This window comes from Strongylocentrotus purpuratus, unplaced genomic scaffold, assembly GCF_000002235.5.
Source record: "Strongylocentrotus purpuratus isolate Spur 01 unplaced genomic scaffold, Spur_5.0 spur5_scaffold_1, whole genome shotgun sequence".
NCBI classification, from domain to species: Eukaryota; Metazoa; Echinodermata; class Echinoidea; order Camarodonta; family Strongylocentrotidae; genus Strongylocentrotus; species Strongylocentrotus purpuratus.
The window spans coordinates 45,759,003-45,775,749 of NW_022145594.1; the positions used below are offsets into that span (position 1 = coordinate 45,759,003).

General features: G+C 39.5%; 1 protein-coding gene and 1 long non-coding RNA gene across 2 annotated transcripts; one reads left to right on the forward strand and one right to left on the reverse strand.

Annotated features, from left to right (window-relative positions):
- Positions 1–2,824: 2,824 nt before the first annotated feature.
- On the reverse strand, positions 2,825–3,902 carry LOC115921389. The gene is made up of 2 exons (XM_030978836.1): positions 3,040–3,902; positions 2,825–2,837 (listed from the first exon to the last, which is right to left on the reverse strand). Exons 1-2 carry the CDS (start codon positions 3,900–3,902, stop codon positions 2,825–2,827), a joined length of 876 nt encoding a protein of 291 aa, XP_030834696.1.
- A 7,888-nt stretch (positions 3,903–11,790) lies between these two features.
- Positions 11,791–15,227, forward strand: LOC115921508. The gene is made up of 2 exons (XR_004062918.1): positions 11,791–11,886; positions 14,926–15,227. It is a non-coding gene; the product is annotated as an uncharacterized LOC115921508 (long non-coding RNA).
- Positions 15,228–16,747: the final 1,520 nt, after the last annotated feature.

A 16,747-nucleotide genomic window follows, 5' to 3' on the forward strand; every position in this document is an offset into this window, starting at 1 on the left:
TTCAGGTGAACAAATAACAAGTAACACTTTATTAATAGATTCCAATTAACAGTGAGGCTTTCATGCCTAATTCAATGCTGACGTAATTCAACTTGAAAATGTATGCAATGCAATTACTAAATATAAGAGTTCAAATGTACATTATATACAGATGTGTTGTCACTTTTGTCAGACAACCAATAATTTACCTAAGAGATATACTAGCTTACCTAAGAGATATACTAGCTTAATTGTATAGAATATGTATGTATGTGTGTGGTCGCGAGTGGTCGCATCTTTTTGGCGCTCCCGTTTTTAACTTAAATTTTGTGCAGAATCTTACTGCCTTTTTATCTTTATTTAAATGTGGACCTATTTATATACTTATTGAACCTGAGTGATTCATTTTGAACTTTTTAGAGTAGATTTCGATCACTAATTCAGCATTTTAAGCTGGCTTATTTTTCGCGCCATTTCAATTGGAAGGAGTGGAGTTTCGTGCAGTAGCGAATGTACATGATACAGCGTGGAGTAGACTCGCGTACATTGAAGATCGTGCTACATGACTCTGCAAATTTCCAATCCAGCGCCTATCGGGATTTTAAAAGTTTTTAGCTCAACTTTTTACCGTTTTTGTGATTAAAACTTGGTCGTCGTTCCTGTGGAATTGTTTAGTCTTTTTTTCCTTTGGTTATTTTGTGATTTAACTGTATCTTAACTAACGTGCTTTGGACGAGCCTGATTATTAGAATAAAATACCCGGATATCCGCCATCTTGCCTTCATCCCTAACGCAATGGAGATTATTTATAGACGAAATTGGAAAAGTGGTCCAACCACAACAACAGCCTTTGCCCTGTATACATTGGTTTGTATCACACTTATGATCACTGGAATGCGCTTCTCACAACATTTACAACGGGAACTACAGGAGGAGAGCACATACGGTAGTATCTTACCATTTTTTGATACTACTTTCAACCCAAGATTTAGTAAAGAAATCCAATCTCTTACTACCACTACCAGAATCGCTAGAGTAGTTACGTTCACTGTAGGCGTACTAAAAACTACTGACTTTAGCACTGATGAAGCTTACTTGATATCGTTCTCTGATGCAACTAAAATTAATCTAGTAGGGAGATCAAGATTAAACTCAACACCTTTTCTTGGATTGCCACGTGGGAGGCTACCACTCCTCATTTTGATAAACCTCCTGGCTGGAGATATAAGCCTAAACCCAGGCCCAGTCACAAGTAACTCGACTACAGAAATAGACCCTTACACTACCACTAGAAATCGCCTTTTAAACCTGGCCCCTGAGAAGAAGAGACGCAGAGGCCGCAAACCTAAATTTCCATGTGGCCTTTGTGGCTATGCTGCCAAAACTGATTGCATACAGTGCTCGAGCTGTGATGCATGGTTCCATGAAAATTGCTCAGGAATCTCCAACGATACAATGAAATTGCATGCTGACCACCCTAGCCTCATTTGGATATGCCCAGTGTGTGATGACATGAATTTCAATTCAGGTTTTATTGTAAATAAAAACATACTGAATAAAAAGTCCGGAGACTCATACAATTCAGTTTACAAATTATAAATACATACAAGAATAAAGAAATCAATACTTTTGGCAATCTTTTTTTTATATTAATTACTGATTATAATGAACTAAACAACTAATTTCAAACAATCGTGAAATAATACATGTTCTAATTGTGCAATTAAAACGTTTAAAAAGTAAAATAAGTTGTTACCGTTTTCTAAATGTCATATGCAATTTTGTAATACACTTTCAAATTAATAAGTAGTCTTTTTTAAACCTAGTTAACATTTCTTTAAAAGTATAGTTATATATAGATGATTATCCGAGAGATATGATACTCAAAATATACAATTTATGTTTACTTACAGAGTATAGTGTTATCATTTTACAGGTAGTATGAAATTTGATTTAATCTGATTAATTGGCATGACAAGAAATTAATTAATTACATCTTGGTCACATATGGTCATAATATTGAGTGAAAATATCTATAGATTTGAATTCAGGATTCGTGTGAAGTGGGGAATGGGAGACTGTCTGTAACGTTCTGTTCTCATTTTGGGGGTATTGAGCTGGAGAGAGTTGCGGAGAGTGCGTCGTGAGATAGTTTGTCTGGTTTCAGGTAAAAGATGGCGGTGGCGGTCTGAGATCAGAAGGGACTTAGCAAACTTTTCGCAAAGAACAGAGCGTCGTTCAGACAGTCTGACAACACTCAGCGACTGCAGAAGTTGAGCATAAGACATTGTGTCGGGAAATGTACCAGTGATAATACCCAATGCTCTCCTCTGCAGCCGCTCAATGCTGTTTACTTGGACAACAGTTAAACTAGATGACCAAACGGGTACACCAAATTCAAGACACGGACGAATGTACATCATGTACATCAATACCAAGTCCCGAGTGTTGACACCGTTCCTTTTCAGTTTACTCAGTACATATAGTTTGCGTGATGCGTTTTTGACGATGGTTTTGATGTGTAGGTCCCATTTAAGATTATCTTGGATTGTTATACCAAGTAATTTCATATAAGATACCACTTCAAGCTGATTACCATTGATCTCCAAATGGGGGGCAGGTGGGGCATTACGCAAGAATGAGATCAGCATGGTTTTGCACTTCGTTGGATTGGGCCTCATGTCGTTTATTTCACACCAATCAACAAGATAATCAATGTGTGTTTGTAACTGCGGAGGGTCCGATTTGTTGACAACCTCTAGAAGGCTTAGATCATCAACATATTTCCAGCGGTTTTCTGTAGACAACGCGGCATCATTAACCATTATCAGGAAAATAATGGGTCCTAGTTTAGTTCCCTGAGGAACACCACAAGTGAGGTGGGAAAGATTTGATGTTACCCCGCGATAACGAACAGTTTGCGTTCTTTGCGTCAGGAAACTACAGATAGTCGGGAGAATGGAGCGGTCAACTCCTATGTCAATCATTTTTCTGATTGCTGTAACATGGTTGATATGATCGAAAGCTTTACTGAAATCGATCATGCATAAGTTAACATACTTCCCAGGTCGGTCAATTCCCCGATGAGCATTATCCAAGAGACTGATTAAGTAATGGCAAATTGATGTTCCGGGCATGTTCCCAAACTGTTGGGGATCAATAGCATGGTGCACATCTTCAATAATCCAACGGGCAAGGAATCCCTCAAACACTCGTGCTAATACTGACGTGATAGAAATGGGTCTCAGTTGGTCAGGTGTCGTTGCAGGCCGGACCTTAGGCACTGGACACACTGATGCATTTTTCCAGATATGTGGGAAACATCCATTTTTTAAACAGCAGTTGAAAATGTGGGTGAGCGGCTCAGACAGCTCGTACGCAAATTCCTTGATGAGGCGTGTTGGGCAGTCGTTCGGGTGACCAGCCTTGGAGACATTGACTTTTTGTAGGCATTCAAAGACCTTTTGTCGCTCGATGATTGGAGGTGGTGTCGGCGCAGGGAGGTAATCCGGCAATGAAGCCAGGTCGAGAGATGGAAGGGCCGAGCAAATCCGGCTAAAATGAGCGTTTATCTCATTCGCAATCTCCAAATCGGATTTGTCGGCTGGAAAGCTGAGAGACTGTTTCTTAAGTCCTGCTAGGTGGCGAATTTGCTGGTGCCATTTCCCAGGTTCACTGTGTTTCAGATGTTCCACTTTCCTGCTATAGAGACTTTTCTTGGCAGAGCTGATTTCTCTTTGTACCTTATTTCTTACGCTACGAAATGAGTCATCACCTCGCGTATAGCTGATATTGCGCTGAGTAATGGCCCGGCGGATGGCATCATTCATCCATGGTTTATCGTTGGGACGTCGTTTGACTGTGATAAGATCAAAGTATTGCCGATATTTTGTGTCTAGAAGTTGGTGAAGATTTGCAGTCATTTTGTTTCCATCAGTGGATTCCTTATATTCTGACCAGTCCATCTGCGTGATCCATTGCCCAAAGGCGCGGATGGAGGAATCACGAAATGGTCGGAAGGATATTTTTGTAGTGCTACGTGGTGGAATAAGGAGCAGAGGAAAGTAAGTAATAACAGAGTGGTCACTTAAAGCAATGGGTGCTGAAATGACAGGCTCTTCATAACAATCCCCGAGATCTGTCAATAATTTGTCCAGGATGGATGTACCCCTGGTCGGTTCTTTTACTACTTGGGACAAGAATATGTCAAATTCCAGCAGTAACCTGCCAGCAAGTAACTCTTTTAATATTTTGTCTTCCCTTCATGAACTCGAAGTGAAACTTAAAGAAAATTTACCAAAGGACACGCCTCATTCAAGTGAGACTAAAGGAACTAGTCTCCGTGGCGAGAAGCCTGATGTGAAGATTACCCCAATTAAGCTTAGGAAAAAGGGTAATAATTGGCATAGAGTTGACCACCAAACTGTCTCTCCAATAAAGATCTCAAACTGCCTGGGATCATGGATAGTAGTAAAAGGGAAGAATAAATCCACACACAGTGTAGGACACGCATGTAGGAGTACAACTACAAGTACACCGCTAATGAGTGCGGCCAGTCAGCCCTGCATTGGAACCCCACATTCAGTAAAAAAAGAACCTGTTCCACCCAACGAACCATGCTGATCATCAGACATACCCGGCCGGAAAGGAGAAAACGTTAAATCACCACAGAGATCTCAAGGTCATCGTAGTTAATTTCAGAAGCATTAAAGGGAAAGTAGCCGTCCTTGAATCATTATTGGATCAAGAGAAACCAGACGTTGTTATAGGCACAGAAACTTGGCTTGACGCAAGCATTAACTCTGCAGAAATCTTTCCTAGTTCCTTCAACATCTTCAGAAAGGACCGAAATTATATGGGAGGAGGAGTCCTCACAGCTGTAAACAAGAATATACCCTGCTTTGAACGAAAAGATCTTTCACAACCGGACATCGAATCGGTCTGGTGCCAGCTTAATTATCTAACCAAGCTGATGATACTGTCTTGTTCGGAACCTACTATAGACCCCCAAATGATAGGTCCAAGACCATCGAGAATCTAGGAGATGCTCTTACTGAAATCTATAAAAGCAAAAAGTCACCACATATAATCCTAGGAGGTGACTTTAATGTCCATGGGCTCGACTGGACAGAGGATCCTGTGGAGCCGAAGAATGCTCTCCACGAAACACTCATTAATTTTATTCAAGAAAATCATCTTACACAGATAGTGAATTTCCCCACCCGACAAGATGCAAATGGAACTAAAAACACACTTGATCTGATTTTGACCAGCCACCCATCATTAATGTCAAATGTTGAACCTAGCCCTGGAATCAGTGATCACTGTATCATCAAAGCATCGGTATCAACAAAGACTAAAATAGATGCCATGTCTCCACGTAAAATCTATTTGTGGAAAGATGTCCCAGAGGAAGAATTCAAGACGAGGGCTTCCAAGCTCAGTCTGATTACTTTGATTGTAACCCAGAGAATAAAACAGTAGAAGAAAACTGGTCTTGGTTTCGGAATAACCTGTCCAACATCATTGAAGATTTAGTTCCCACCAAGCTAATTAAAGGGCGAATGCGCCCACCATGGTTTACTAGCAAACTTAAAAGACTTTGCAAGAAAAAGGAGAAACACTATATTAAAGCAAAAAGATCAGGAAATGATAAGGACTGGGAACTCTTTGTAAATACTCGGAAAAGTACTGATAAAATAATTAGACGTGCCCACAGAAACTTTGTTGCTTCCATAATGGACTCTGACAATGTAAAATCCTTTTGGCGCTATGTAAAATCTAGAAGGAAGGGAAATTCAGGAATTAAACCACTCAAAGTCCCAGGGAAACTTCTAACAGATGACCTGGACAAAGCACAAGCCCTCGCAAACCAGTTCAACAGTGTCTTCACACGGGAAGATCCTGAGATGACACCCAAGCCATCCATGAAAGCTGATCCTTTCCCTGAAATGCCACCTATCATAGTTACGGAAGAAGGAGTAAGAAAATTACTACAACACATCAAAGTAGCCAAGGCGATTGGTCCGGACAAAATACCCAACCAAGCCCTTAAACTGGCAGCATACGAACTGGCAAGAGTACTGCAACACATCTTCCAGCTTTCATTAGACACGGGGGAACTACCATTAGACTGGAGACGAGCAAACATCACGCCAATCTATAAGAAAGGGCAAACAACTGACCCAGCAAACTATAGGCCGGTGTCCTTAACTTGTACCTCCTGCAAGCTTCTGGAACACATCATCGATAGTAATTTAATGAAACACCTGTCCAAGCATGATATCCTCTCAGATCAACAACATGCTTTCCGTAAAGCAAGATCATGTGAAACACTGTTGATTGTGACCAACCACGACCTAACTAAGAACATGGACGACAAACTCACAACGGATATAGCTATCCTCGATTTTGCCAAGGCTTTCGACGTTATGCCTCACCAGCGTTTGCTCATCAAGTTAGAGCACTATGGCATACGTACTAAAACGAAAGACTGGATCTCATCCTTCCTCTCAAAGAGATTCCAAAGGGTGCTGGTGAATGGAAAGTCATCTGACTGGTCCCCCGTACTCAGTGGAGCACCCCAGGGTACAGTACTCGGCCCCCACCTTTTCCTGCTTCACATTAACAACATACACGATGGAATATCCAGCACCGTCAGACTTTTCGCAGATGACTGTCTTGTTTACAACACCATCAAATCCCAGAGAGATGAAGATACCCTCCAACAAGACCTGCATAAACTGGTGAACTGGGCTGACGAATGGGGCATGAGATTCAACCCGTCTAAATGTACCACAATGCGGATTTCCAGGGGAAGAAACAACTCGCACACCACATATAACATGATGGGAGTAACTCTTGAGAAAACAAAGGAAAGTAAATATCTAGGTGTCTACATTCAAAACGACCTGAGATGGAATGCACAGGTAAACTATGCCAGATCTAAAGCATCGAAAGTACTGAATTTCCTCAAGAGAAACTTTCGCCATACCTCGCAGTCAACCAAGGAGAAACTTTATAAGACACTAGTCCGGCCTCACCTGGACTATGCGACGTCAGCCTGGGACCCGTTCACTGCTAAAAACATCAAAGACCTTGAACGTGTCCAAAACGCCGCAGCCAGGTTCACGACATCAACTTATGGCAGGGACACAAGTGTTACGTCGCTCAAAGAATCCCTTGGATGGCTGCCGCTGCAAGAAAGACGGCGAGCAAACAGATTAACCTGCCTCTACAAAACACTAAATGGGACTATGGATATCGACCATCGGAAATACATCACCCCAAAGACCCACGGCAGAACACGGGGGCATGACCACCAATTCCAGCTTTATCACACGAGAACTGATGTCCATGCAAACTCGTTCTTCCCCAAAACCACAAAGGAATGGAACAACCTACCGTCTTCAGTAATTTCTGCCAAAACTACTTCTGCATTCAAAGCAGAGCTGTTCACTTTCTTAAAACCCACAAGCCAAAAGTAACTGACCACTCAAAGCCACACCTCCAGTTAACATTCCCTAGTGGAATGTTCCGGAGGAATCCAATCCAAGATCCAAGATCCAAGATCCAAGATTATGTATAGTAGATGCAGTATTATGTTAAAGAGTTCTATAGGGACAGGTTTAAGATGTAACAATAATAGATTACTAGCAACTGAATTCTACTCCAAAGTATACCTTTTCTTTCCTACTAAAACATAAAAAGTAATTCTATTCCGGGCTAAACACAACATAGCCACTTCATCTTACAGTCAATCTAGGCTGACTAGCAGCCATCCAATAATCACTCCATTCCAAGTTCAAGTCCAAATGCTTAACTGCCTTGCTTCTTATTGCCTATAGCATAATCAACTTATAGTATTCGTAATCACCGCTCAACGGGAGTTTTACTCTCGGGTCTATCCACTAGCTCACTCTGTCGGCATAACCATGCGATCTTTAATCCTTAGGTCTTTACAACAGGTTATAGCCTCGAATTTCCAATTCCTTTACCTATCGCTAACTTCCAGAATTTACTAATCAGTTTTAAACGTACTTCAATCTTAAGACAACCGGTTTGTCTAGGGATTCATCCCGTTGCTGTCTGTAAATTCAGTGCTAAACCTACACTTAACTGTCCACTTTCGATAATTGTCACAACTTGTTATTAACTGTAATAAACTAAGTAATTGATATTCAATGTTTCTAACTGTACACATTCCAAGTGTCAGAGAGAGAGAGAGTGTGAAAGTGTGATTCACAACATATTTAGAGTAACTACTTACCGGTACATATAGGAGCAAAGGCATTGTTAAATTAAGTAAAGGACTGCAGGCTGCCTTTGTCCTCTGGACAGATACAATAACGAGGCATCTAAAGATAACCTAAGTCATACACTAAGTATCTACAGTATATATTTACAGGTATAAAATAATTAACATGTTTAAATTGTACAAGTGACCTAAGAGTTAAACTTCAACTAAATCCTAATCTTAAACTTAATCTAAAAGATGCCTCATGTCTTATAAGGCTCTGGTGACATATAACTATGTTACAGAGGCCCAAAGCCTCGCTTTCCAAAAGTCATTATTGAAGACGGGTTATACCTATTAAAATATAAAGATGTAACCACTAATGAATAACAACGAATACATCTTACATGTCTATGGTCATACAAATAAACATGCCAAATTGATCAAAGTACAATACTGTCGGCCCAAATACTGCCGGTGTGGTAGGCGATTTGTTCCGGGTTCCGCGGAACAAATCGGCGCGCCGATTTGTTCCTCGGAACGAATCTACTGGATCGACTCGTTCGCAGATACGTTCGAAAGCCGCCGTTCTTATCCGACATTGGCCGAACGTTTCTGCTTATATAATCGCGTATATTTGTATTACTTGTGTCGAATAAACATGGTAAAAATAAATTTTAGCTTTATCTTGATACTTTTGTATTTATTGTTGCAATGAAAACCAATATTATTTTTTTTGAAATATTACTTAATAATAAGGTTTATAACCTCGTACGGAATTACCCGCGCGCGGTACGAAAAATAAATAAATAAATAACCTAGACTACTGACTAAACCCTAACTAGATCTAGGCCGAGCTAGATTCTAGGCCTAAGTCACTGCGTGGCGTACTGATTGGGGGGGGGGGGGGGGGGGGGGAGTTGACCCAAATAACATTCAAAACGTGGTTTATTTCTTATTCGATACCAGTGATTTACAAATGAAGAGCTTGATTCCAAAAGAAGCTAAATCCATATTTTGTTAAAAATTGAGTTAGACCTAGATCTAGATCTAGACCTAGAGTATATCTGTCTTAAAATAATGATTTCCTACTTGGGGACAAAATGCACTAGACCCTAGTCTAGTCTAGACCTAGTAGAAACACATTCGAAAATTTCAGCAGGAATTATGAACAAATTTAGATAGAGTCTACAATAGATCTATCATGTTTCATTCCAAAAGGAGCTAAATCCAAATTGGTTTCATTCCAAAAGGAGCTAGAAGTCTAAATCCACTTTGGGTAATTCTGAGTAGAGTCTAGACTTTAGACCTCTAGGATCTAGATCTAGATCTAAATCACCTTTTTATTTAGGCCTAGATCTATCCACTTTCCCTTAAGCCATGCACCTTCATGTTGTTATTGGTCTAGATCTATATGTTAAAGGTGTCGCCCTGGACCAATAATATAGATCTAGACCTAGGTCTAGATCTAGATCTATGATAAGAAAAATAATTAGGTCTAGGGTCTAAAGTTGTTTCTGATTTTTACTAAATTTTAGATTTTGTGGATTTAGCTCCTTTTGGAATGAAACATGGATGGATGAAACAAATTATGCCAGAGACGGCACTCCCAGTGGGGGGGGGGGGGGGGGGGTGGCAATTTGTCTTTGCCCCCTACTTTTTTAGGTACCCCCAAAGTGTCCTTTTCCTCTCTTTTCATCTCTGATAACAGATGAGTAGATCTAGTCTAGAGAGTCTACCTCTTTTCAGGTGCAAGAATTTCACCTCTGATATTTTTGCCCTTTTTTTATACTGACTCGTGCCCCTTTTCCTTTTTAATAAGTGCAATTTTTCTCTTCTCTTTGTCTTAAATGCCACTTTAACCTCTGATAAGTGCCTCTTTTATTGTGACCCCTTTGCTTTTGACAAGTGCCCCTTTTTTCTTTTTTATATGAGCCCCTCCCCTTTTCAAAATGCCCCTTTTAATCTGATAACTGCCCCTATTAAAATTCTGATAGGTGCCCTTTTCATTCAAAATATTCCCCTTTACTTGAGGAATTTTCTTTCTCTTCTTTTCTTCTTCTTTTTTTTTTATTGGTCCTTCTTAATTATCAGCTCGACCACTCATTTCTTTTTTTGTTGACCCCGCCCCCCCCCACCCCACCCCGCATCTCTTTCATTTAAACTATACATGTACATCATGCATGCAGCCCACATGCATAATTAAATTCTGTGATGAAGCCCGGTAATAGGTGGTTAACGTAACACGATATCATATAAAGCAGCATTCAAACCAAATTAGAAGGCCTGATTAGAAAACACCCCGACATCTGCTTTTACAGGCAAACTAAGCCTATGGCAACAACTGCCCTTTTTGCTAGACCACCCAGTCACCGTCGCTTCGCGACGGCGCTGTCTATAGTTACTGTTTGTGGTCAATCATTGGCCGCAATTATCAACATATTTGAACAACGGGAATCTGCATTTCTATACAAAGTTCTCAAATTGGCAATCGTTGGTGTAGCTAATTTGGAGAAGTTTGATTGGTTGCAAAGGCCGACCAGAATAGTTCATTTTGCTTTAGGGGTGTACCATGGCGTGTATTCAATAATACGTGAGCACGCACGCTCTCCGATGAGATTCGGAACGGATCGCCTGGCCGGAACCGATCGCCTGTGACTAGCGGAACGAATCTACGAATCCGGAACAAATCGGCGGGTACATATCCAGGCGATCGGTTCCGGAGGAACCGATCGCCTGCACGGAACAAATCGCCTATGACACCGGCCCAAATACTGCCGGCCCAAACTACTGCCGGTGTCATAGGCGATTTGTTCCGTGCAGGCGATCGGTTCCTCCGGAACCGATCGCCTGGATATGTACCCGCCGATTTGTTCCGGATTCGTAGATTCGTTCCGCTAGTCACAGGCGATCGGTTCCGGCCAGGCGATTCATTCCGTGGAACCAATCGGCGGGATATTTAGCCGCCGATCCGTTCCGAATCTCATCGGAGAGCGTGCGTGCTCACGTATTATTGAATACACGCCATGGTACACCCCTAAAGCAAAATGAACTATTCTGGTCGGCCTTTGCAACCAATCAAACTTCTCCAAATTAGCTACACCAACGATTGCCAATTTGAGAACTTTGTATAGAAATGCAGATTCCCGTTGTTCAAATATGTGCGGCCAATGATTGACCACAAACAGTAACTATAGACAGCGCCGTCGCGAAGCGACGGGGACTGGGTCGGGTCTAGCAAAAAGGGCAGTTGTTGCCATAGGCTTAGTTTGCCTGTAAAAGCAGATGTCGGGGTGTTTTTTAATCAGGCCTTCTAATTTGGTTTGAATGCTGCTTTATATGATATCGTGTTACGTCAACCACCTATTACCGGGCTTCATCACAGAATCTAATTATGCATGTGGGCTGCATGAATGATGTACATGTAGTTTAAATGAAAGAGATGCGGGGTGGGGTGGGGGGGGGGGGGCGGGGTCAACACAAAAAGAAATGAGTGGTCTAGCTGATAATTAAGAAGGACCAATAAAAAAAAAAAAGAAGAAGAAAAGAAGAGAAAGAAAATTCTTCAAGTAAAAGACGTGTCCGGCAGAATAAAAAAATAAAAAATAAAAGAAAAACCCGACATATTTTGTTGAATTTTCAACCCTTGGTACTAGCCGACAAAAGTTAGTGTTAACTCTTTGTTTGCTTTGTTCGCCGATTTGCACGGACGTAGGCGTGCCAACTTCGCATTTTTGCACAGATGTATACGAGTCAATTAGACATTCATAATACCGCTCGCAGTGTGTAGCCACGCGTTGCGTTTACTATTGTTTACATTGTATACATCGCACACTTTCCGGTAAACTGTTTTTCTTCATAGTGTTACATTCGAAATTACCGTGTATTTAGCGGTTTTCTTTGGATTTTTTTTACTGATGTTACGATGGCACCTGCTGGAAAACGTCAACGTGTGTTTAGTGTAGAGGAGGCTCGAGATCTTGTTACTATGGAAGCATGGAGCATGGACTCTGATTCCGACGAATCGAGCAGTGACGAAGACTCTAGTGATAAAAGTGTTCCCTGAGAGTAGACTGATAGAATAAGAATGAATAAAAATTAATGAAAGAGCTAGAGATGACAGCAAGAAAGAGAGTAGACTGATAGAATAAGAATGAATAAAAAAAATGAAAGAAGGAGATAGAGATGACAGCAAGAAAGAGAGTAGACAGTGATAGAATAAGAATGAATAAAAATAATGAAAGAAAGAGATAGAGATGACAGCAAGAAAGAGAGTAGACTGATAGAATAAGAATGAATAAAAATTAATGAAAGAGCTAGAGATGACAGCAAGAAAGAGAGTAGACAGTGATAGAATAAGAATGAATAAAACTAATGAAAGAAAGATGTATCCTGTCTTGCCGTCATCTTTATATCTTTCTTTTATTATCTTTATTCATTCTTATGCTATCAGTGTTTACTCTCTTTCTTTCCGTCATCTCTATCTTATTATTATTATCATTTTCCTATCTATATGTACCCTATGTCTTGCCGTCATCTGTATATCTTTTTCTTATTATCTTTATTCATTATTATGCTATGAGTGTAATACTCTCTTTCTTGCCGTCATCTCTATCTCATTATTATTATCATTTTCCTATCTATATGTACCCTATGTCTTGCCGTCATCTCTATATCTTTCTCTTATTATCTTTATTCATTCTTATGCTATCAGTGTTTACTCTCTTTCTTTCCGTCATCTCTATCTTATTATTATTATCATTTTCCTATCTATAATTATGTACCCTATGTCTTGCCGTCATCTCTATATCTTTCTCTTATTATCTTTATTCATTCTTATGCTATCAGTGTTTACTCTCTTTCTTGCCGTCATCTCTATCTTATTATTATTATCATTTTCCTATCTATATGTACCCTATGTCTTGCCGTCATCTGTATATCTTTCTCTTATTATCTTTATTCATTCTTATGCTATCAGTGTTTACTCTCTTTCTTGCCGTCATCTCTATCTTATTATTATTATTATTTTCCTATCAATATGTATCCTATGTCTTGCCGTCATCTCTATATATTTCTCTTATTATCTTTATTCATTCTTATGCTATCAGTGTTTACTCTCTTTCTTGCCGTCATCTCTATCTTATTATTATTATCATTTTCCTATCTATATGTACCCTATGTCTTGCCGTCATCTGTATATCTTTCTCTTATTATCTTTATTCATTCTTATTCTATCAGTGTTTACTCTCTTTCTTGCCGTCATCTCTATCTTATTATTATTATTATTTTCCTATCAATATGTATCCTATGTCTTGCCGTCATCTCTATATATTTCTCTTATTATCTTTATTCATTCTTGTGCTATCAGTGTTTACTCTCTTTCTTTCCGTCATCTCTATCTTTTTATTATTATCATTTTCCTATCTATATGTACCCTATGTCTTGCCGTCATCTCTATATCTTTCTCTTATTATCTTTATTCATTCTTATGCTATCAGTGTTTACTCTCTTTCTTTCCGTCATCTCTATCTTATTATTATTATCATTTTCCTATCTATATGTACCCTATGTCTTGCCGTCATCTCTATATCTTTCTCTTATTATCTTTATTCATTCTTATGCTATCAGTGTTTACTCTCTTTCTTTCCGTCATCTCTATCTCATTATTATTGTTATTTTCGTATCAATATGTATCCTGTCTTGCCGTCATCTTTATCTCTTTCTCTTATAATCTTTATTCACAGTAAAGTCCTTTCATTTCATATCACTATTTCTCTCTCATAATGTCTCTCACGTCCGTTCTCCATATTTTATTCATTGCATACTCCACTCGTCAATCATTTCTGATAATAAGCTCTCTCACAATAAAGTAAATGGAAAACAATGCAATATAGTTTATATTTTAAGATTGATTCATTCTTTCTTTGTATATCTATGGCTGTGATAAATGTACTTGAAATCAATTTTATTGAGGGGTAAAGAAGGTGAGAGAACAGATGCGGTGAACATTCATAATGAGACATTTCAATAAGATGCTGATTATGTCATGTATATCACATATAATATATTATGCCTATACCATTTTTACATGCTCATACCAGTGGGCAAAATCAATAACATTCTCTTATTTCTTATTGACTTATCATGGCACAACAAAGAAAAACATCCCCACGACGTCCCTTTTCATGCCCCGCTAAACCGGACATTGACAATAACCTGGGGTAATAGGGATTTCAATGGGCAGATTAGCCCATTGTCAAGGGTGGCTGAGCGGGGTACTTTCAAGTCTCTCCCTATTGAACTTCTTTTCTTCAACAACCTAAATACTAACCTTCTGAATTGTTAGAATACTTGAGCAAGGTATGTAAAGAAAGGTAAGAAGTCCACCTTTCTAATAGATTCGATTTGAAGATGTCTTATCATTGCTAAATAAGAAATTCTAGAGGGATAAAAAACTGCCGTAAATAAGAAAAATTAAACATTATATAATTATGATTATTATAAAAATGATAAATCAAAATATAACAAATGACGGTTCATCGAAAAGCACGTTTTCCGGTCTACAACTTTGCTGCACAATATTTTTCATCATGATCATCCAGTGAAGAGTTATAGCCTCTTGATTCAGCAGAGTCAATAAAGATTCCCTCGAAATGTGTGACCCTAAAAGAATGTGGCACAGGGGGGTTTTTTAAGTGGCGCATAAAGAGTTAAACAGAGCCATAGCATAGTGTGTCTATACCCCCCCCCCATTCCGCTACATACAGTGGCAGATCTGTTGCGCCCCCTTGTTTGGAAACCACTAATTTCACGTACATTTTCACGTACATGTAGGCCTAATATCAGAAAACTATCGCCTGCCCCCCCCCCCCGTGCCGAGTATGCACGTGCGTGCATGCATATGATATACATGTACTCTATGCGCATATACTAGTCAGTAGGTTATTTATTTATTTATTTTTCGTACCGCGCGCGGGTAATTCCGTACGAGGTTATAAACCTTATTATTAAGTAATATTTCAAAAAAATAATATTGGTTTTCATTCCAACAATAAATACAAAAGTATCAAGATAAAGCTAAAATTTATTTTTACCATGTTTATTCGACACAAGTAATAAAAATATACGCGATTATATAAGCAGAAACGTTCGGCCAATGTCGGATAAGAACGGCGGCTTTCGAACGTATCTGCGAACGAGTCGATCCAGTAGATTCGTTCCGAGGAACAAATCGGCGCGCCGATTTGTTCCGCGGAACCCGGAACAAATCGCCTACCACACCGGCCCAAATACTGCCGGCCCAAATACTGCCGGTGACACTTGCACAAATATACTTCCAACTTGACTAACATGACTTTGGCAATTTAAAAGGTACCAAAACTGTACATGTATATCACACACATCAACATCTGAGACAAAGTTACCCAATCCCTTTAACAATAACCTACCCCTTTAACAATAACCAACCCAGCTAGCTGTCCAAAATATTGCCATTAGCGTTGGCACAAATATAGTGCCAGAACAATACACACTGAGTGTGTGTATCCGACAACACGCATCTAAATTGTGCTAGCTTGACTGGCTTGGAGGCGGGACACACAAATTATGACATCACAGCTCTAAACTATGAACGCGTACAGTCAGTGACCCAAATTCTCGGCCTCAATTTCTTGGCTTACGCTTGCAGACCCAAACAATTAACTTTTCCAAGTATGTAATACAAATTTGTCTCAACAACAACAAAGATGAAAATACATTGGTTATAAAATAAGACTAAACATGGTAATTACCTAATGGCTCGGGGAGAAAACTGGCAGAGAGAGCAGAGAGAGCAGAGAGAGCAGAGAGAGCAGAGATGAGAGCAGATGAGAGTGGAGCTAAGGGAGATTAACAGCTCGCCCCTCCTATTTATACTCTGGGTCTGCGTACGTGTAGTCTTAATTACGTGCAGCATAAAACAATGTTGATTGGTAATTAAGCTTACGCGGGTACGGTATGCGCTTCTTACATCTTTCAAATCTTAATACTTCGTACATGTATATTTTATAGAATAAACACTCGGGGAAATAGTCATTTATTGTAGAAGTATCCCAATCAAATGGGTTCTATTTTAAAGGTTGTTTACTGAGGAAACGAGACATATAATTCTTGTCCTACCAGGACATGGTACCCAGGTCGAAAATCCTATAGAAACCAGTAGAAACCAGTAGAGACATTCTAACGGTTTCTACTTGTTTTCCAGAAACCAGTAGAGTCCAATGGTTACAGGAGGAACTGTGGAGTAGATCCAGTATAAACCTTTACAAACCAGTAGACTCTAATGGTTTGAAGACCAGTAGAAACGAATAGAAACCAGTAAGATCTAATGGTTTGAACATGGGTGTAAAAAACCTAAGTCAAACCATTAGAAACCTTAACAAACCAGTGGAGCCTAATGGTTTTGAAGACCCATAGAAACCAATAGAAACCAGTAAGATCTAATGGTTTGAACATGGGTGTAAAAATCCTAAGTCAAGCCATTAGAAACCTTTA

What these genes read in the sequence shown, in the direction of transcription:
- LOC115921389 (XM_030978836.1), bottom strand. Translation starts at nt 3,902, where the DNA reads ATGACTGCAAATCTTCACCAACTTCTAGACACAAAATATCGGCAATAC.